Source organism: Dermacentor variabilis, chromosome 2 (genome assembly GCF_050947875.1).
Source record: "Dermacentor variabilis isolate Ectoservices chromosome 2, ASM5094787v1, whole genome shotgun sequence".
In the NCBI taxonomy this organism is placed as follows: Eukaryota; Metazoa; Arthropoda; class Arachnida; order Ixodida; family Ixodidae; genus Dermacentor; species Dermacentor variabilis.
In genome coordinates, this window is record NC_134569.1 from 46,971,601 (window position 1) to 46,994,378 (window position 22,778).

At 46.0% G+C, this 22,778-nt stretch overlaps 1 protein-coding gene across 1 annotated transcript in view; it reads right to left on the minus strand.

Moving 5' to 3' along the window:
• Positions 1-9,744: 9,744 nt before the first annotated feature.
• LOC142571782 (lysosomal dipeptide transporter MFSD1-like) overlaps positions 9,745-22,778 on the minus strand; it is a 32,901-nt gene continuing 19,867 nt past the window's right edge. The window contains exons 10-13 of the mRNA XM_075680390.1: positions 19,392-19,489; positions 15,250-15,362; positions 12,320-12,367; positions 9,745-9,908 (exon numbers count right to left, since the gene is read on the minus strand). Coding sequence (XP_075536505.1) covers positions 9,871-9,908; positions 12,320-12,367; positions 15,250-15,362; positions 19,392-19,489 — 297 coding nt within the window. The 3' untranslated portion in view covers positions 9,745-9,870. The remainder of the gene's footprint in view (positions 9,909-12,319; positions 12,368-15,249; positions 15,363-19,391; positions 19,490-22,778) is intronic.

The window sequence follows — 22,778 nt, forward strand, 5'->3', positions numbered from 1 at the left end:
ACCGTAAATGCTGATGGGTGTAATGAGCGTTTTGTTATTTTAGGTTAATGGTAGCGGTAATCGCTTTGTGGTCACTGTGGTAGGCCGTGATGGGTTCGACGACAGTTTTCGCTACATTCTTGGTGAATATCAAATTCAAACAAGACCTGTGCCGCGTGGTTGGTTGATTGGAGACGGTGGAGCATGCAAGTCCGAAGTTTTCCCTGAGAAATGACTGGAACCAGACCTTGTCGGGCACTTTACCTCGTAGAAGAAAGTTTCTGCACGCACTTCACAATCTGAAGTTTGCAACGTTCTCGTTGGGAAACGACTCCCTGAGAACACAGAGAGCCCTTTTCTTCTTCACAGTGCCCTTCACATTCGTAATGCACGACAATTAAGTCAATTTCATATCACAGTCAGCCACTCATACACTGTACACGATACACTGAATTCATGGTCCAGGAACTGACTCTTGAATATGGAGTTGGCCCGTATGCTTGGGCTCGGCTTCTCTGCCGTCCCCATTCGGTTCCTCTCTCTATATATATCTACAGCTTGGCGCTTGCGTTCGGCTTCTCGGGAGCGTTCTTCATGCACGTGCGCGGCGCCGAGCCGTATACACTGACGTATTTGTTGCCTTCGGCTTTCCTCGTAATCCTGCTGCTCCTCCGGAGCTCTATCTGTGCGTGGCCTACCCATAGCATTGCTGCAACGGCATTGTTGCAACAGCATTGCCTACGGAATCTGCAATGGATTTGGCTTAACTTTGTCCTTATGGATTCAAAGGGCTTCGTGAGCTTTGCTTTGCTTATTCAAGCACTTTGCCGAGTGCTTGAAGCATCCGACTTACGGGGTGTACAAGGTGCACTGTCGGCCGGATCGGTCCACGTTTTTGCTAACGCACACGGACACGAAAAAGGTGCCGACCACCAAGAGGCTAACAGCTTCGATGTAAAAAAAAAAGAATTATATTCTGGGGTTTTACGAGCAAAAACCACGATCCGATTATGAGGCACGCCGAAGTGGAGGATTCCGGACCAATTTTGACCACCCAATGCACGGTACACGGGTGTTTTTGCTTTTCACCTTCATCGAAATCCGGCCGCCGTAGCAGGGATTCGATCCCGCAGCCTTGTGCATAGGAGCGCAACGCCCTTGCCTCTAAAACATGCAAGGCAGGCAGGTATAGACGAAATGAGGCCGATGGAACGACGAAGGCGGTGTGACGACGGCGGTATAAGGCTGGAATGACGACGGCAGCATTACGTACAACCGCGAGCACATACAGTGGCACAAGCTAGTAGACCATCTGGTTACTATGCAGAAAACGGGTTCGAGACGGGCACGGATATACGGACCGGTTAAGTGCGTAAAGTATTACAAGAATGTTAATCGTATTAAAACCGATGGTTCAAAACGCTCTTTTCTGCACATTATATAGCCATTAAAGGCAACGATTTAATCGAGATAAAACGCCGCGAATGAAAATGATTTCACTGCATTGTCCCCTTCCCGTCCCGAATTTCCACAAGTGTGTTGAAAATCGCGGTTGCGGAATGCGAAAACGCCCAAAGCACATCGCGACACAATACACGCGCTTCCTGCAATTGGCAAAGTTACTGAATGGGCTCCTTTTGCGATCCCTAAACAGTAAAGCACCCTAAGCAGTAATGCAGTAAAGCGCTGTGTCGGCGTCGTTCCTTTCAGTCCTGCGTTCTCTTTAGAGCGACAAAGTTGTTGCTATGAATTGCCAACACGCCCAGGCATATGCTATCTCAAGCTACACAGAGACTCCAGCCTTGGCACACACGGAGAAAGTTCTCTACTACGCGTGCACGCGCAACAAGGCTCCACTCGGCACAACAGAGTGCGCTTCCCGCAATTCAGCCGGCACTCCCCCTTCCCCACACACAGACACCAGGAGTTTACAACGAATAGGTGTAGATGGCTTCGTGTGTCGTGCTCGCCAGTCACTTCCTCTTCATAGAAATGTACACGTCTGGTCTTGGCAGCTGATTATACCTCGTTTACAAACGTACTCTTGTAAACCGTCTAAGCGCCGTGCCACGAAAGCTCAAAAACGCATTGCAAATTTCCACGTGATTTAACGTTTCAGTAGATGTGTCCTCTAAGTACGACAAATATGCGGCACATTCATACAGATCTATTCGACACGTACCTAGCTGGTACATTTGTGACGCTATTTGGTAAAACATGTCATGGTATTCTTTTTAGTCATTGTAGGAAAATAAGAGGCTGCGCTATTTTGCAGCTGCAGGGTACTTGAGTCGATTAGGTGTCGCGTGAGGTGTCGAAGGGCCACACCATGCTCGACCTTGTCGGCATCGACGTTCTGATGCATATGCTGATGGTGCTGCTGTCGAGGTGTGCCTCCTCGTTGCCGGTGAAGCCGGGCTCTCCTTCGACGTCAGCGCCCCGGCGGCTGGAAGCAGAGACCGACCGACAGCGAGGAGTGGCCTCATCGGACCGACCGCTGTGCCGCCCCGGTGAACGCGCGGCCGCCTCGCTGCGCGCCAAGCGTGCGGAGAGCGCCCGCTCTTTCTTCTTGAGCTTCAAAAGCTTCCTGCGCCGCATATCGCGTCCGTGGCGGTGGTGGTCTTCCTGAACCGCAGCTTGCTGCCCGGCCGGTTTGCGGCTCCTCATGACGCCTTCCTTGGCTTCGTCCCCCTGGGTCCCCGACCGTACTGGGCCAGGGGACACTTTAACGGGAGAAGCGACGGCAGGTGTGTGGTTGCGCGTATTGCCGAAGCTGTCCGGTGGTGGCAGTGCTGGACAGCTGCCCTGGTGACCAGCGACGCCGGGTAGTACATCATCGGGGCTATCTTTACCCACGAGATGCAGCGCCGTGGACCGCCCCGCACCGCTACGCAGCTGGCCGTTGTCCTGATGCGCCTCACTGCGTGGACGGCTGTTCGAAGGAGATGTCGCACGCGGCGCGACCGATGACGTTTTTCCGGTGGGCGCAAACGCTTGGTTAGAGTGCCGCTCGTCAGATGCGGCAGGGGTCGGACCAAGCGAAGGTTGCGGTTGGGCGTTCACCGTTTCAACGTCGGCGGAAGTAAAGCGTTCTGCGGGGAACGGCGGTCCAGCCGACTTCTCGGACGATTCAACGATCCACCGCAGGTCTTCGTACAGGTTTTCAGCCGGCGGCCTTGCTGGCAGTGGCTTCTTGAAGCGCTGCGGGCTCACCGGCGTCGACATGAGCGAAGAACTGCGCGCGGAACTGCGTGTCCGAATGCTACGCGTAGCTGCCGCAGGTTGTGTCGGGCGCCTCGGATAGAGCACGTCGAGTTCAAATAGCTCGAGTTCGCCAGGTGGCGACAGAGCGTAGCTGTCTTCTTGACATGGGTCCCAGGCGGCCACCTTTTCTTCTAAAGGTACTTGCCGCGGTTGGTCTTTGCCAAGGTTTAGCGGTGTCCAGCAGCTTCTGCTCTTTCCAGCGCGTTCCAACTGCGCGCTTGTCGCCTCGATCAGGTCGCTGATGTCCAGCAGTCGCTCAGAGCGTTCACCACTTATCTGCTGCGGCTCTGAGCCTTTCCTGGCGCCGTTGTCGGCAAGCCCGAGACAAGGCGTCGCTGTGTCTTTTAACGAGTCGCTGTTTTGCAAACAGCAGTCTCTGCCGCCTTGTTCTTTGTCAAGCGAGGTCGTCATCAGCGTCGCCGACAGGACGCACGGCTTCCCGAATGTGACCCATTTCGAGTGGCGCTCTGAAATGGCCTCCGCTTCGCTTTCGGACGAATTCTCGGCCGGTGTCTTCCTGCTGCAGCGATTTCTGCGACTACGCAAGCCGTTGGCGCTGCACCGCCCGGACAACGTTCTCTGTCGCGCAAGGGTCCACGATGCGGCGGACTCCTTTATGTCGGCACTTGGCGGTCGCCGATCGGTCACCGTCGCAGAACGGGCTGTCGGGGGCGCTCCACTCTCATCGTCGTCGTCGTCTTCAGAGTGGACAAAAGCCGTCAGTTTGGTGTCGTCGGCGCTGGGGCGAACAGTGGATGTCGACAAGCGCGCCATCGTAGCGTGGCTGCTAGGGTGCGCCCCCGCGAAGTTCGCACCGTCCAGCTCCTTGAACCCGGTTCCGCTGCTGGGACTGGAGCTGCAGGTGCCCCAGCTTCGCTGGTCGAGGAGCGGCGGTTGCCGGCCGGCTCTTCCGCAGGCCGATCTCTGCATGTGGCGCAACGAGCCTGGAGGACCGGACAGCTCGACCAGCAAGCAGCAGCAGACAGCAGCGAAAGCGTGGGAGGAGAAGCCGACTCGGGACAGGGACGTCACTGTCGGCGTTGGACGGCGTCGGTTATGGCGTGGGGCGGCGCGGCACAGCCACCGTGGAAGGATATGGATCACTGCCCGGTGCTCGCTGACGTGCAGATCAGTGGCGTTCCGGTAAAGGTACGAGAACGTTCGGAGCCGGTATCAGCGACGACCTTCCACCTTCTTGGTATTCTTCTTCTGTGCCGCGTGGCGCATGACCGCGTGGGACTTGAATCTTCATCTTCGTTCGCAGCAGCACCAAAGAAGCGATGATGATTCTTTACCCATCCAGTACTTTACCCATCCAGTAAAAGAAAAGTACTTAGGAAACACGGTTGTGAGTGAGTGAGTGAAACAACTTTATTTGGTCCACTATAGACGTAAGCAAACTCAACGTCACCTGGCTAGGCCCACTCGGGGACCATCAGGTGAAACCTGACGGCCCTCTCGCGAGCCCTCTGGACTGACGGTTGTGGAGAAATTTTTGATTACTTAAAACCAGATATTGTGGGAAGTACCTGACGAGCTTCAGTGAAGAGAATCAAAGACGCCATTTATCTAACAATAAATTAACCGATGCTATAGACTAAATAAGAAGAGCGTGAGGGTGGATACGGCAGTGAACACCACGCATTTCCTAGTGGTTACTAACTCTTATTTTTTTTCTTTGTTACATTTTATTTAACCCATGCAACACCACCGAGCTCAGGACTCTCACTCCGAGTAGCACAGTGGAAGCTACGGGCGATGCCAGCCAAGAAGAACTGAGGAACGACTGCGCGTATCTGTAACATAGACCGAGGAAGGCAGGCGCCCTCTGTGTGCCTCCATTCAACAGGCGGCAAGTACAAAGGATTTAAAAGCGGACAGTGGATGATCCTTTATTCCCATTATTCTTCTTGGTTGGCTAACACAAGTAGCTTTTGCCGCGCTGTAGAGAACTTGTGGGACGGAGATCGAGTAAATAATCCAAGAATCAAAGGCCGCTTATCACTCCGGCGCCCGAAAAACGCAACTCCAAACACGTGGCGAGCTATCATATCGAAAACTAAATGCTGGGATTTTACGTGCCAGTACCGCGATCTGACTATGAGGCACGCCGGAGTGGGAAACTCAGGATTAATTTTGACCACTATGGGGATCTTTAACGTGCACCCAATGCACACGGTGCACAAGCGTATTTGCGTTCCGCCTCGATCTGAATGCGGCCGCCGTAGACGGGATCGAACTCGCGACCTCGAGCGCAACCCGTGGCGACTGATCCTGACACTCGGAAGTGCTGACCTTCTAATAGAGTACGCACGGTCTTCCGCCATCATGCCTCTTTCCGCGAGGTGGACCAACTCGCCAAACATCGCACACTTTTGCAAATGCATGCCCGGGACGGCCTTTTCTTGACACCCTGTCAGCCCATCGTGAGGCTAACGGCAAGAACTGGCGGTGCACACTCCACTTGAGAGAGAGAGAGAGAGAGAGAGAGAGAGAGAGAGAGAGAGAGAGAGAAGCAGATTTACGACGCTTTCAGGCCGATCTCGCCACACACGAGACTGCACGCGCAGCTGACCTTCCAAGGCAGTGACAGTGGTTCTGGTGGCTTTCCCGCTTTGGTGGGGCTTAGAATGCCGAGGACCATATGCCAGTGTGGATTGTTCTAGTGAATTCGTGGTGGAGCCTGGGATGAGTCTTCGCAAAGCCACTCCTATCGGATCTTTTTATTTCCACTGCCCTATCCCTGCCTTTCGATCCCAAGAGCTAAATGGATTTGTCATAGTGCAGTGTCAACACGCTTCTTAGCGTATAGTTGCCCTTCAGCCCGGCAGCACGCTAAAGATTATTACTATACCGGCATGCTGCGGGAGCGCAGTGAAACCTGTCGGCGCGCTGGTTCTTACGAGGGCGCCTCACTAGGTTTGAATTTTTTTTAAACAAACAAACAAGCGTAGCGTATACACGACGAGCTGACGTTCATGTCTGCGACGCATTGCGGCGCTGCACGCCCGCGAAAGCAGCTGAAGTTTCAAACCAAACGCCGCGCTCCTTCACTCTCGAGGCCGCCCGCTCCCAGGCAGTGTGTGGCGGTCAGAAGCACACATGCCTCTTTGCGGAATGCACAACGCCGCAAGAAAGGAGACGTGGCTCGGCGCCGATGTACGTCACTTGGGCCTTGGTAGCGACATGGGAAAATAGGCAGGGAACGCTACTACAGGCAAGCAGAGAGAGTCTCTGTCAGCAGTGACACTCGCCTTCTGACTGCATCGTCACAGGACAGTTATTTCTTCTGTCTCCTCAATAATGAACCGATTTGATTTTTTTTTTTCCCCGGTAAAACGCTTCTTGGACTTGCAACTTCCGATGCATAACCAAAATTTGCCATGGAGTCTGGTGAGCGGCTGAAAACAGCAGGTCATACTAATGGAGCCTAAATGTGTTGTGTAATCCTGAATTGGCGCTTTCAGGTCTTTCACGTTAGGACGGAGAACATGCCCTATATGCCTGGCACAGTTCTTGAGCAAAGCTGTGGCTGTGCCGCAGGAAACCCCCGCGGCGCCTTGGCGAGCGTTTCGACTGGCTGACCGATGTAGCATATAGCTACACACAAGAGCTACGAGAGACGCTGTAGTGATAACTTCTGAGCGCGTGGGCGATTCTTTTGTGCACTAAACCCTCGGTGCGCAGCCTGCTCACCGAAGCTGGCTTTTCCGCAGCATGGGGCATTATGCGGAGAACCCCACCTCACTGGCAACCTACGAGCGAATACCTCGAGTTGAGGATAGTGCTTTGCGCGCGCCGCATCCCAAACGGCTACGCCGCGAGACAGCGGGGTCCCGCGCTGTGTTGCTACAGGTTGGACGCGTCGAATTAACACATCGAACGTTTTGAGCGAACGCACGAAGCGCAGTTACATTACCCATTCTAGCCACTGTATCGCCAGAAAATCAGTCCGATCCCATTCCGCGACGTGAGCCGTCGTGCCGTACGTAACCGCTTTTCGTCGACGGCCCAGCTATCTCTGTATTGAGCGGGACTTTCCTTCGAGTAACCCTCTACAATTTTTTCTTCTTACGACGTGCCCCTTATCGGAACGTGATCGCCGCGAAAGGCATCGAGCACACGACACCGCGCCTACGCAGCAGAACGCCACGTTCGCGCAGCCACTACTACAGTGAGCGACACACGTCAGCCCATTTTTCCAGTGGCGCTACGCGAGGATGGAACGAGCTGCTGTCATCGCGTTTCGTAGGAGCAGACAGGTCACGCAGGTCCATCGATGCCGTGTAACGGAGACCACCTGTCCGGCGGGGTATATATGCGCTTCCAGAGCATATGTCGTCCCTCGGTTCCGCGGTTTCGGGTGTCCCGAAAAACCAGCGCAAACACCGCCCCGTCGACGGGGTGCGGCGGCGATCGATATATAGGTAAAAGACACGGTGTCGCGGGGTGAAACTCGACGGAGCACGTCCGAAAACTCTTTGCGTCTGTCGGGTCGGATGTACGTGCCCGCGGCCTGCAAGCATATATGCACCTCTACATGCGTCACATGGGCGAAGCAGTCTCGCAGACAGAAAAGTGCGAGGCATATATAAAATAAAACAATCGCAAGAAGCAGAAAATGATCTCGAAAAAAAAACATCAGAGCGTTTGTGAAAGGCTTTACTTCAGCACCTTCTCAGAGCTCAGGAATGGCGATTTACCAATCGTGCCCCAGAGGATTCAGTCATCTTGCGCTAAGATCTTGATAATCAAGGTGCCGCTGGCTGAAGCGATAATCTGACATGCCTGCAAACATAAAAGGTTGCTTATCCGCTCAAGCGAGGCTTTTAACAGCAGGGGCATCGCCAGTAGGTGTCACAGACGGCCATTTCGCCATGCAATCGCATGTTCCATATTTCCTGGCCAACTGTACGCAGGCTCACTTATTAAAACACAGGTCATCCTGGGTGAATTCCTTCAGACCTGCGTCAGCATTTTAATGTGTAGTCACAGGTTGAATTCATTCAAAATTTCAAATTAATTCAAGATAAATGACTTCATTCAAAAGGGAGACTTATTATGAGAGTAAAGCTGAGAAGTTGGCCTGAACTACTACTTTCTAGCCTGCTACTCAGCATTGCGGAAAGGGAAAGGGGGAGCAAAAGGAGGAGAAAGTGAGGATGATATGAAAAGGAAAGGTGCACAAATAAAAAAATAACCTGGAACACTTATAACCATATATCCATCAGTGTCACAAAATACCAACAATGGCCTTCATGTCCTGACAAGAGTATTTTGGCAATGAACCAAAGAGTTCCTTTAATATTATTACGATGTCATCGAGCGATGCTCAAGAGACGAGCCGCCGCGAGAACGATGAACTCATGTGAACTACTCATGTGTACCAAGTTTCATACGACATTTCTGCTATGCTTGCTGCTAAACTTGTTTGTTGTAGCCGTAGCTTATCATAACAGGGTGCCGTCGCATCCACCACAGGACTTTGGTAGGTGTAGGTGTTATGATCAGTATATTGTAAAACTGAAACTTGTCTTTGTCAGAGATTTAAAATGTCTTGCACTCCTAGACCATCACACCACGCAGCTTGAGCTGTCATAACATGCTGATGAGTTAATCAACAACAAATTCTCATATGGATGAAACTCTTGTGAATTTGGCTGTTGAAGGTTTGTGATGTATATCTAGTGTTCATACTGGCATCTGCAAGACCTTCTATTCTTGTGTCTGAATCCTTTGCATACTGTTAGCCTGCACATATTTCAAGTAGAAGTGTGCAAACATTTGAAATTTCCAATATGAATCAAATAGTCCTTGCTATTTGATTTGAGAATTCGCTATTCAAAGATAAAAAGAGTTCTTGCAGTCTAGAGGGAGAAAGACTGATGCACGTGGACTCTTTGGAATGACTCTGCTGCAGAACCACGTTTGTTGCACAGAGACATCAGTTCCTGAGAAAACACTTAGAGCAGACCACTTCTGCATAGTAGTTGCCAATAAGCATGTTTTGCTTCGGGCAGCCTATCAATTTGTTGCCTTGATTTAGGCAAAGCAATTTATTATTTGGCTAAACTTATTGTTTGCAATCCTTTAGAATGATACGCTGTGCTGTGGTATTATACTAAGCCTTTTCAACAAATGCAACACTATCATGTGCATCTGGTGACGTGTTGCTCCTTTGCATTATTATCATCAATTGCTGTGGTGCACACGCACGATCACCTTTCGAGTTACTACTTAGAGCCTCTTGGCAGACCTGACACCCAGTTAACAGCAATACATGTATCGAGCAATGTGAATGACCCTTTTTTGCCAAACAGACTCTCTGTGACCCTTATAATACACTTTGTGCAGGAATAGAAAATACTCAGTGTTCAGTATTTGAAGGCAGCTTTCTTTTTAATTATTGTCGTTCGATTAAAATACTTCATTCACTATTTGAGAATGCCTAATTTTAAATAATACACAAACAGAATGTTGATAGAGCAGAGAAGATATTAGCACGATATAATAAAATAGTTTAATGAGTGATGAGAATCAACGATATTGTGGAGAGCAATAAAAGGAGCCTAGCTTATGACTTGTATCACCGTCCCAAATCGCACTCGTATCAAGAATTGCATAATATCAGTCTTTCTTCAGGCGACTCTGATTGAGAACTCCACCTACAAAAGCAGAAAAGAACAGGTTTGGTGTGTAAATGCGCAGTTCTGTGCAAAAGGCAAGAAACGTGTCAAAATTACACAGACAAAGGCAAGCTAAAAAAAAAAAAGAAAGAAATCAACAAGGAAGCACTCTATGAATGGCAGCCAGAGTTGTGGCCTTTGTTGCTTTATATACAATGTCATGCTTGAAGAAAACTTTCTGCAAATTGAGCTGCTTGATCATAAATTGAGCACACAGAGACAAGGTGATGCATGAGTTAGTGTTATCACTCTCAATGTGAGATAAAAAATGGACTTTTTTTGGTTTCAAGTCATTGGGTAGCTCCATAATGATACCACACATTTTACTGTTGTAAAGTATTTTTTCATGCAGATTCTGTGAAGTAATAAGCACGTGAGTGGAGATCCGTTTTCTGGATGTGAATTCATCATAGTAGTTAGAAACCATTAGCTGGTTGTGCACAACTGAATGCTTCCATGATCGGTTAGAGTTCTCTTAGTTACAATGCTAGTGAAATATTGTTGCCTCACCCTTCACCGTAACAATATTTACAGTGACTGTCATACTTAACCAAAATATGCCTTAGACACCTTTTCGCTTCTCCTGCAAAGGGTGCTGGTTATTTCTAGTTGAGTTTGGCACATCTTTCGAAAGCATTTTATGTTTGCTCCTTATAGAATGTGCTTAGTAACGTTAAGCTGCTTTAGATGCTTATTCATTGCCTGGGTCAAGTCTGATGGCAGCTTTACAAACAATGTCGATAAACAAATAAGATAATTAGGTTGCAGTGGCAGCTAGAAACTGATATTATAGTGAATTTCATCAAGTCAAGGTTTCCATGCTTCTAAAAAAAGAAAAAAGAAAGAAAATAAATAAAGAAAGAGAAGAAAAGAATTCTACTTCACAGGTCATAAAAACAGTCCTAGTACCAGCAAGCATTTACAAACAAAATTCTACAAGGAAACAACCACAGGATCAAAAGCACTGATATGCATGGTAAAGATTGTGATGAAAACAAAAAATCTGGACAAACTGCACCACAAGCTGCCATCAGATGGCACCACTCACACAAATGTTGCCATCATGTCATCTGCACACTGCTATCATTGGTGTGTAACATCCCGTGCAAAAAGGATGATCGAAAGACCATGCCTAATCGAAATGGAGGATGGATCTCCAATTTGTCATGGGTGTCCTGAGAGATTGTTGGTCTGGCGTACGCCCCGCAGTGATTACGGGCCCCTTTGTGTGTGTGCCTGACCAAGGGGAGAAAGAACCCTTCTCGTGAACTCTGTGACTCAAGGGGAGAACCCTTTCTGCAAACTGTGCGACTCAAGGGGAGACCCTCTCTGCGAACCAAACAGGACTCACGGGTTGCCGCCAGTGGAGGAAAGCACATGCAACGTCGCCTAGGAGAAAGGGAGTAGCCACCAAGCACCGACGGGACTCAGTACATGTCACGTGACATTGACGTGAGCAAAATCTTGCCTATAATTTTAGCGGGCCCATTTAAGCGGCCCCGCAATGTATTTTTTTTAATTCATTCTCTTTTTTATACTTCACCAACCATGGAATAAACAGTGCAAGTTTCGCACTAGAAATCATCTCGCCCCTGCCTGGTCGCCTTGGTCTACCGGACACCTGCAGCCTGCCAACAATGCCACACTACCCTGTAGTAACGCCGGTCGATTTCGGTTTCATTAGCTTACAATTAAAACGATGCAATTATTCTAGAGGCCAAGGTCACTATAATGATGTTTGCTATATTTGTTTGCAATAACACTGAGAACAGACACATCCTGACCACACTGACACAATGCATGTCCCTATCATCATTACCGAGACATCTGTATGCTCATTTCTGGTTGCATTTTCCTGTACTGACTGGTCGCTGGTGTGTTCAGGAGCACATCGCAAGTACAAATCGAGTACCCAAGCATGATGCCTGTACTGTCACAATGATGACATAGTCCTATATTCCATTCCCTGCTCAACTACTGGGGTTTTTGGGTGTTCGCCGGCAACACTTGCATGTGAAGACGTGCATGCAAATGAAGAATTCTGTGTTGGCTGGTGCTTTTCTTTCTGTAGGCTTGTCGGAACGGCTTCAGGTACACGCACGCAATGTAGGTATACTTCGCTGTATTGAAAGTGCAGAACAAGATTACTTAGCTAAATAACAGCAAAAGATGCACTGCTTTTATTGGGACTGTAGATCAAGCAATGAAAAAAATTTCACAACATTGTAGATTTTGCTAAATTGAGATGCAGTGTACCAAAACTCGACTGTACATTTGTTTTCTTTGCTAACATTGTAATAACAGTTCCCCACAGCTTTTACCTACTGTCCGAAGCAAGTAAGGGTACAAAAGACGTGTCTATTAGAACAATAAATGAATGCAGCGCTTACCTTGCTTAGCATTCACCATAACAAGCAAAAGGCAAGCAATGAGAGAACCTGCAGAGACACACACAAAAGAGAAGACGAAATGTTGATGCCGGGTCATAGATGTGTGTCCTAAGAGGTTAAATATGGGCCACATCTGTGCAATGATTTAATATGCTCCCTGTGGCAGCACTTTTCGAGGTCCCGATTCCCAAGTGTCATGACCCACTATTAGTAATTCACATTTTCCTTCAAGCACAGTGAGAATCACCACTCAGTCATGCATCCTTTCTGAAGGTGCAGAGAGATGGCAGCACTGAGCTTGCGATAGGAAGCAACAATAATTTGTCACCTGTGTTGATTTTTGTTGTTGTTGTTGTGATTTTGTTGTTGTTGATCAATAAAAGGAATTAAAAAATTATCAAGAAACTTAACTCATGTAATTGGAACATTCTAATAGATAAATCAATTGATTAACCAAATTTGCAGTTGTCTAAATATCAGAGCTAAAAAAATTCAAGACTGTTGGTTTATGTACATAAACATTGAAAGAAGAAAAAAGTAAAAGACATGTACTGTGCTAGAAATCGGCAGCAGTGGCCTTTAATAGCACGTTAATGACACTCATACGCAATCATAAGTCCAGCAGCAGAGGCAAGGAAGCTTGTTAACATTCTCTGGCACTCCCGGTATGAAACGTGAGAGCCTTCTCAACATGCTGCTAGCCATTTGTTCAATGTCTACGCTGTAGCCAGAGACTAGATTTTGCCTCTGCCAGCTCGAGGTGCTTTACTACGCAGGTGTGATTTTTTTTTTCTTCTATAAATCAAGCTTCATATTTAATATAGCAAATATATACATAAACATGACAAACGATATATATACAGAAAGAGGTCCCAGGGTCAAAGACCGATGGCCCCCATCGGTCTTTGTATAGCGTCCTATACCACACATGACAAGAACACCAAAAAGCACATTGCAGTATTTAGACTGTGTTTTCAGACCTACAGGCACCCATCTAAGTGAGAACATTGTAGCTCAATCTGTCATTCTTTTCCTTGTGTGACTGTAACTGATTAATCACAATCAACATAATAATAATAATAATAATAATAATAATAATAATAATAATAATAATAATAATAATAATAATGACAACAACAACAATAATAATAATAATTAAACATAATTAAAGCATAATACAATCAGAACATTAACCCTTTCAGTGCCACTGACAAACCAGTACATTCTCCAGCCTCTACAGTCGGATGCACGCAGTAACATGAAATTGGCGAGCTCCGAGATAGTTTCCCGATCTGCTGTATATTTCTAGAAGCACATTTTCTCATCTCTCTGGGTTTGCTGAGTCTGGGTTTTTGGTAGCACACTGCGGAATGCGCCCATTCGTAGGCATTGTTGCGCAGTGCATATCTGCCAATTGGAGGGCTGGCTCCCGAACTTTGTATACCGCTACTGCAGCAATTCTCCATTCAAATATTTGTGCTGTAGCACAAGAACTACTCTTGCGTGTTTCTGACATCTGTCATACAGTTATAGCAGTTTCATTTTATTTTATTTTATATCCCAACACGGCTGCACTAACATGGAATCGTGCATGTCAGAACGAAACTACGTAGGAGATAGAAAACGAAGATAGGAATGAGAGGACCATTTAGGAGTGCATTTGTGATCCTTCTTGTCATTTTTTCCCTTCTGAATAACCAAAAACTATAAACTGTTGTGTTTGCTTTATAATATCAGAAAAAGACAACATTGAAAGAGTTAATTACAATGAGACATTAATCAATTAATTTGAATGGTAATCGATGAATTGTCTAGCCATAGTACATATGCTAATGCTGGGATACTAAAATGTCAAATACTCAAAGCCTAAAAAAGTTAAATATCAAGTAACTGCCGGTGGACTACACTGCAACTACTATCCCGATACTTGAACAGCTTTTTGAAGCACATCTCACAGCAGGCAATTGGCAATTAAATATAGAGTGAAAATATAACGTCTACATAGTCATTTATTTTCATTTCCTTTAGAAGAAATCATCTGAACACTAAAAACATGGCAGGCAGTCATAGAACTCCCGAACTGAGAGCATTACAGGAAAGGTAAACTTCATTCTAGAACACTTCATCAGTTGGCAGATGTTAAGCGATCAAGAAAGAATGAAAACAAAGCAAACATTTTGGAATTTCATGCATACGTATTCATAATTCAATCTGTGAGGTGGTATTCACCTACATCTTCAAACAAAAAGAGACATTACAAATTCAAGTGGATGTCTTGCATTCACCAAAATAACATTTTTGGAAGGTGCTTGCTGAACAGACTGGTGACAGGACAGGTGCTATCAAATGGCTTCTGTCTGTCTTGTCATGCTCTTTGTCCCTCGTATTGTTTGTGCCGCAAATGGGATATGACCCACTAACTAGCTCAAACCAAGATTATGATTGAACACATATGTAAGAACTTTTCAAGTCAGGCTATGCATCGTAATTAAGTGGCTACGTATGTTGACAGGCACTTTTACAAAATAATGGCATTTACTCATCCCACAAATTCAATGTGGTATTATGTTCTTATAACTGTTGTCGCTTATATATCTGTTCAAACACAACTAAGTCATTATTCTGTCCATGTAACAGCCCATGTTCTGTTTTAAATTATATTTTATTTAACATTGCATAATCAGAGCTTTTTAAATAAGGATGAGTTCCGTAGAAGTCGACTGTATTTGAAGATTGGAACAATTTACGTATCTGTTTAACTTTCCATAATCCTAGTACACTTATATGCTGAACTTAAGAGATAAAAGTCTCAATGTACGAGTCTAGGCGCTTTCCACACAAGGCACATATTCTGTTGAGAGACACAAATAGCTGTGACAGCATGAACATAATGACACATTCATTAGCCGAGGATAGGCCAGCCAACTTACAGCAAAGCCACGCCATGAGAAAGACCTCGAGGACGAAATAACCGCTGCTGTCGACAATCATGCCGGACACCATGGAAATAACAGCGAGACCCAGGTTCTGCACAGACTGCATTCTGGAAAAGGTGCAAAGTAATCTGACTTCATGAGGGGTTGTAGAGGCAGTTTGTCAAGTCAACCTGGAAGAGCAGGAGCAAGCTCAGTAGTTAGGATAGGTCCTTTTGTTTATCAAGGGCTAAATTCTAGTGCTCTGCATGAGCCATTTAATTTATTATTAGGTTTTAAACATCTGCATCGCTAGAGGTTGCAGTGGCACCACTTCAGCCACCTCTTCCTATTCTATGCGCAGTGGGTGAGTGACATCATTAGCCGAGTCACCTGATTAACTTCAGATGAAAGGCCATCAGGGGAATACCTGCCCCCTGCCACCCTATAAAGATTTTTCTAAATGGTACAGTCAGACCTCGATGTAACAATGTAGGTAAAATCGGCAATTTGCCTCGTTAATTTATATTTACGTCCAACCTTTATGCAAATAAGTATAGTTGCAGATGAATTTTTATTACATGGAAGGGGCTGCAGCAAAATTTTATGCATTATCGGGCAATCGGAAAAAGCAAATCTGAATGAGGAAAGAATTAATTTTGTTGAAGTTGAGAGACGGCAACGAAATATACGGTTTTATGCCATTTTGACAATATCTGCCCATTGGCGGTTCAAAGCGAAGCCAGCCACACTTTCGCGTGAACTCTGCCTCCAGCGGCTGATAGTGTTGCCCACAGTGGGATGGTGCTATCATGAAAACTGCTGGCAGTGGGAAGCAAATGCTTTGTGTGCCTCTCACTTCAATGCATCTCCAAAACTGAGATTACACAGTACTAAATGCGTGGGAAGACAGCGCACGTTATGTCACCTCATGTCGGCACAACCACTCTTTGCACACACAGCAGATTACATACCTCTAAGACACGGTGCATGGGCTGCATATGTGCTCAACCATGCTGTAAGCCATGCGCAACCACAGCCTCGCTAGAAAAGGAGATGCGCACCAACCTGCCCCATACTTCGTCCCCCTCTACTTTCCTTGCATGCACTTGATCGCAGTATGACGAGCTAACTCCCCTGTCCCCTTTTCCCTTGCTCGCACAGGAAGCAGCCACCATCCTTCTCAGCTCACCCTCACACGCTTCCACTTGCACCCAAAGCACATAGCAGCAAGGTACGATACAATCTTCTTGCACTTGGACTTTAAGAAGAACATGATGCTCCTCCACTTCAGCGGTCATTGTAGGTCGAGCGGGGTGCGTTTTGAGAGGTGCGGTCACAAGCAGCCGCTTGTTAAGCCATTTCAACTCTACCATTGTTCAAACATTTCAATTCAATCATTTGACCACCTGTGTGAACGGAAGCTTCCATTTATTGCCTTGGTATTCCGTCGCAGTAACAGTGAAAATTCATTATAATGGAATTTTGTATAAACACACTTCGTTATATTGAGATTCTAAATACGTGGTGCTCTAGGAACAGGAAGTTATAAAACGTTAAATACTCCATTATGTAGAGAATTTCACTATAGTATTCAACTTGGTTATATAGAGGTTTAACTGTATACATATACATAGTAATTTGTGTACCTGTAAAACTGAAAACACAAATACAATAAATATAGTTGTTTCTCCAAACCAATACACTTAATTTCCTCCTGAAAGTATGAATTGTCTGCTGCAGCTGCTGTCCGTATATGTGTATTTATGCACACCTCAAGGGAAGGAGTGAAATAATTGTTTCTACCTAAAAGCTGGGCTCTGGTATAGAAATGTGATGCCACTCAGAGAAAAAGAGGAAGCAGGAAAGAAAGAAACAAATCTTAATAATGTTACAGGGGTGATGGCAGCTGTTGGAGCCAGTAGGATTACCTCACATAAATGTAGGTGCAGGGGACAATTTCTGGCGGCACAAACACGAATGGTACTAGCGCTGTACTAGGCTCATCTTGTTGCACTGCAACTATATGCAAATAGCAAACTGCAGTGACGGCACACAGTAGAAGACACAAGCGCTGAATGTAAACTTCATTTTAAAGCTGCCACCATCACTGCAGAAATGAGAAAAACTGTTGGTAACAGATGCATGAACACACTCACTTGAAATCAACTGGAAGCACAGACAACACTTGTGTCATTGCAAGATGAACCATATTTTTTATGTACCATATTTACTCGAGTCTAACGCGATCCCGATTGTAATGCACACCCATTTTTCATGGGGGGGGACCACCCTTGATTGCAACGCGCACCCCTTTGATGTGACTTGAAAAAAGAAACGTCCTTTACAGTACCGTGCACCTCATTCATTCATACAGAAATACAACTTTCTCTCATTTGGAAAAACGAAGATTTACTCCCAAGTTGTGATAAATAGAAAAAGTCACAGTTCTGCCCGAAAGGCAAAAGCATCGATTGCGATAGCAAATTGGAAAACAGCTATATGAATAGTAAGGATAGTAGTTTTATAGGACGTATATCGCAAATCGATTTCAAGATAGGGGCCACGCGGCCGCACCATACGCAGTAGCTACCAGAGTAGAACGGCTCTTCTGTTTGCGCCAGTCCCGCATGCAAGTTTCGGGAACTACGCACGTCCGTGATGGTGGCCCGGTTTTCGTCTGTCTCCGCACACATGATCACTTTCGTTTTAATTGCAGTGTTGCATGTCTTCGCAGTCAGTGCTTCCATGCTGACAGAGCAAATGCCGAAAATGGGAAGACGGACAGTGTACTAACCTAAGCACACATACTACAGTACATGGAGGAAGCTACGGCTGCTAGGCTCGAAGCGCGTATGAGGCGGCCATTTTGAAATACCGATGGCGATATGGTAATGCAGATTTAAGGTCATATTCAACTCTAAAGCTCATGCAGTTTTTGGACCCATTTTATCGGAAACTGCGTTAGATGTGACTAAATATGCTAAATGCCCCAGGAGATGCGACATAGTCATGACTTGAGAAGAGGGCAAGGTTTAACTTGTAGCTCGTAATGTAGCCCGCTGACATAAAACTCTTGTGAGAAATTATGCCAGAAGAGATACTCTACGCCTAGACATAAATGATTTTAGGGAGTCCTTAACAAGTCAATAAGTGATGTACAGCATGTTTATCTCCTGTTAAACTTGTACCTTATCTTGTGTAGAAATTAGGTCAATGAACAAAAAAAGAGGTAAGGAAATGTTTTGTTATTTAGTGTAATTTTTTTTGCATCACTCTTCTTAACAACACAACTCTTAATCCACTGCACTGGGGGTTTAAGTTTTGGCGCAGGGACTCAAAGCATTTTTGGGGACCAAGGAAAATAGCATGTTACCACTGCACACGTGCAAGATGCAAATTAAGTTCAAGGTTTTCATAAGGCGCGCCACTTTCTGCAAACATTGGGCTAGCTGAAAGTTGCACCGAAAGCCTTGCATCAACAAACCTGGCAGCAACCATCGAGATGATGGCTCTTGCATTATGCCAAATCCAACCAGATTACACAGCAATCGTCAACATTCTTAAGCAATGAATGGCGATGTAGGCTACAATTTTCATCTTGTGTAGAAAACAAGGATTGAGTGATATATCGCCAATGTTTTTGAGATCGGTGCCTATTTCTGAGAGCTCATCAACATAACCCAGTGGGACTCCTCTGATGTAGCCATTGCTTACTTGAGGGGAGGAAAATGCACCTGCTTTAGAGACTCTACAGTGCAAACTTAGCAACTCAGATTTGGTATTAACAACAAAGTGCACCTGAGAACATTAGTTCACTTAGCGTACTTCTCACAGTTTGCCATATCATTTTTGTTGCACTGGCAATGCAAGCGCAAGATGCAAAGTGGTGGTGCAAGAACGTGTTACAAAACTTCCTGCAACAATGTGCTTCAATTCTGCATGTTTGCCAATCCTTACCCCACCAAAACTTCAGGGCTGCTATGCTAGAACTGTAAAAGGTCTCAATAGGCTAATGTCATACAGCCACGATTCTCACCAGATAAAACTCTTTTCAAAAGCTTAGTGTTCTTATACCACATGGGTGTAGCACACAGCTACCCACTGTTCCATTAAATCAGAAAGGCTAGCAATAGGTCTAATGAGCTCTCATCACTTACATGCCATAAGCAGTGCCCAGCTGATGTTCAGGTATCACCATGGCAACCAAAGGCCAGAAGGCACACGCCAGAAGCGAATACATCAGCCCCATCAGAACCTGAAAAATGGTGTATGTGATGTGATACACTAAATTAATGACAGCACACTGTGCAATTGGTGAATTGGTGAAAATACACCATCAAGTGCCTAAAAAATATTTGTGGACATCTGAAATGAACTATTATCTGGATCGCCTAAAATATCTGTTTTTTAAAGGAACACTAAAGAAGAAAAAATATATATGTTTTTACAGATAAGGTATTCATTGAAAACTATTTTCACTAATGTCATGGCAATAGGTTGATTAGAAGAGAAAATAAATGTCAGTTACATTTCTTCAATTTTTCACTGAAACGCTAGCATCATTGTGACCTGCATTATTGGTAATCTGCTATATTATGTTATTTTAAAAATCTAACGCTCTTAATTGCCATTCTACACTGGAAATGAGCTTGAGGCTCCACCGTACTATGGCTTCCCATTGATAGTACTAACTTGCATGTCATTCAAAACACAGAAGACTCTTTAGAAAACGAACCCTGCTGATACAGTGGATGCAATAAAATCCGAGCATATTGATGGGCCATCATACCCTTACGGGAAGGAAGAAGCGCATGCCTACTCAAAGATTGCTTTTAATGGCGGAGCCAACAAGCATTAGAGCAGCGATAATCCTAAGCTCTTCTTCCACCGTCAGCATCCTTTTCTTCCCACTTTACAGACTGTAACAATATCGTAGAGTTTTCTACAAAAATTACTAAAAGGGAACTCTGATGCCAGTGCCTGCGGTAGACAAGGGTGGCTGTTCAGACAGCACAGGAGTGTTACGCAAAACACACACACTCCTTGCCTATATTTTGTCCAAGGTAGATGTATACATTGGAGCAAAGCTTCTATAAAAGCTTATATGTTCAAAAACGTGGCAGTCCCGTCAATGGTTAATGGGGCTTAGCACCATCTGTGTGTCGAAGGGACGCTTCTGGCGGAATGAAAAATAAAGTAATGCCATATCCAGGAAAAAAGAAGAAACATCAGACCAACAAAAATTACTTTGTTGGCATGCAACAACTTGACTCAATGTGCCTTTCAAGGGAAGAATAGGTTTTTAGTACGGTGCAAAAAAAATGTCAGTCTTGTGGTCTTCACTCTCGCTACTGGTTGTCGCTGTTTCTTCTTTTACCCTCCCACCCCACCATCTCCCCCCAAAATAACCTTTGGTTTTCAATGCTGGTAGCATCGTCCCCAAGGATGTCAAGCAATAACGGCCATTGCAGCTGGATGGCCATCGCAGCTGCACGAAGGCAGCTAAAGTGAACAAATATTTTGGTTATTTGTTCACTTTAGCTGAGTTGTAACTTGCTGCTTTTGATTGAACATGGTGACTCATGATGGAACACCTCAGATAACCACGTCCAGCAATTAAGTTCGCTGGATTAAAGCATGACATGTGACGGGGGACTTCAATAGCTGGCGAACTCTACGAGCATGCCTTTTTTCCACACTCTACAAGGGCTGCATTGCATTGTTATTGGTGGTGGCATGAACACCAGTTTCTAGTGGAAGCTGGAAAAGAGCCATACTATTTTATTTAAGATAAAGTGAACGACAGTCATATTTTCTTTGCATGCCACATCTAAATAACACTGGTAAGGAATTTTATGTTTGAATGACCTGGATTGCCTTGTTTTTAACTAAATTAATTTTTCTTCAGCAGTGCGTTTTCTCCTCACCTAGCTGTGCTTCTATCGTATTTCCTAAAGCCACAATTAAACTTAAACTTAAACAATAAACTTAAACAAATTCAACAGAAAGGTAAACATAGGCAACAAATAATGCCACAAGGGCATCTGATGCCATGAGTGTGAATATTCGACAAATCTATGTACTAGTACTACTCATTTCTGTGGTAAGTGAATGATCGCAGTTCCAAAGCTCCCTCTGGCAATTTTTGCAGAAAACTGATGACATGCATACATCGCCTACTTTTCCCGGTGACCATTTTCACCGTCACTGCAAGTGATGCTACACTTTATGTTCTATATAATGCCTATTGGTGAGGTCAAACAGTCTCCAGATCGATTTTGACACCACTGGTGTAACTTAATGTCCACTCAATGCTCTGTATGTGTATTTCTACTACATTGCACCCCTACAGGAAACCTGCCACTGTGATTTGGAATCAAACCCTCAACCTTGTGCTCAGCAGCAGAACCCCAATGCTTCTGCAGTGGGCACCAGCACGTTTTTGTTAAGATGAACATCTGTTAAGATAAACAGATTTCCAAAGGTTACTTTGTGCTCATCCTCGAGCAGGTCTACAGAGTACATAAAAAATTTTTGAGGTCTACTACTAGATTTCTGAACCAAAGCAAGTACTGCAGAAGCTTGAACTAAGCTGAATTCCCTTGCTGTCAATTGTGTAAATCCTCACGTACCATGGCCGCGCCATGTATGGCAAACATGCTGGGCGCGTGCATGCCAAGCAGGTTGTGGAGTGGTGAAACCTTCCTTTTGCGGGCAGGGCACGGAAATCACAAGTGCTATCAGTGCCACTGGGTGTGTCACGTGAGGTCCCTCTGACATTGCCCAACTCTTTGGTCACTGGCAAGCAGCGAGTGTGGAAGTCTTCACCGCAGCTCTCATTTTCCCACACATGGTTATTCAATTGTGTTTTCTGCCATGGCAATTGCTGTGGCTGCCCGTATCCCCAGCTGGTAAGTTGGAAGCCCTTCTTTACCTAGCATATTATTCTCTTCGAGCAAACCCTTAGTTATGCCAACTCTAGCTAGTTGGCCTGCTCGAAGTGTTACTTTCAATCATAATGAATGCTTTCTGTGTGTAGCCGTGGTTGTCGTCTATTATAGTTTCCTCAAGCTTGCACTGGACCGTGGTTGCTGAGCAAGCGTGCACCAACCGTGGAGCTCGGCGTGCTGAGGCAAAGCGCCACAGGCATCTACCCCTTATCCCCAATGCTATGCAGCCACCACTCCTGACAAAGACATGAAGAATGGTAACACTTGTCCCTGTAGCCTAAAGTGAAGTTTAGTCACGAGAAGCTGTGATGTGTGGTGCGCGACGTGGTGCGGGGCTCGGGACGGTCGAGAGCAGACGACGCGAGGGGCGACACGCAAGAGGACACGCAGGGAGACGCCGGGGAGACGCCAGGAGAGTCCCAGGAAACGACGGCGGGAGGAGGTCAACCACCGGAGCGGGCGTTGAAGACGGGCCGTCGGGTTCCGGACCCGAGCCCACCAGGACTTCACCCGCCCGGGGCCTCCTGCCAACCTGTTCCTGTGCGTCGCCCGTCTACCTGAGCGTGCCGTCGGCTCCTCAAGGCCGGTGAGCTT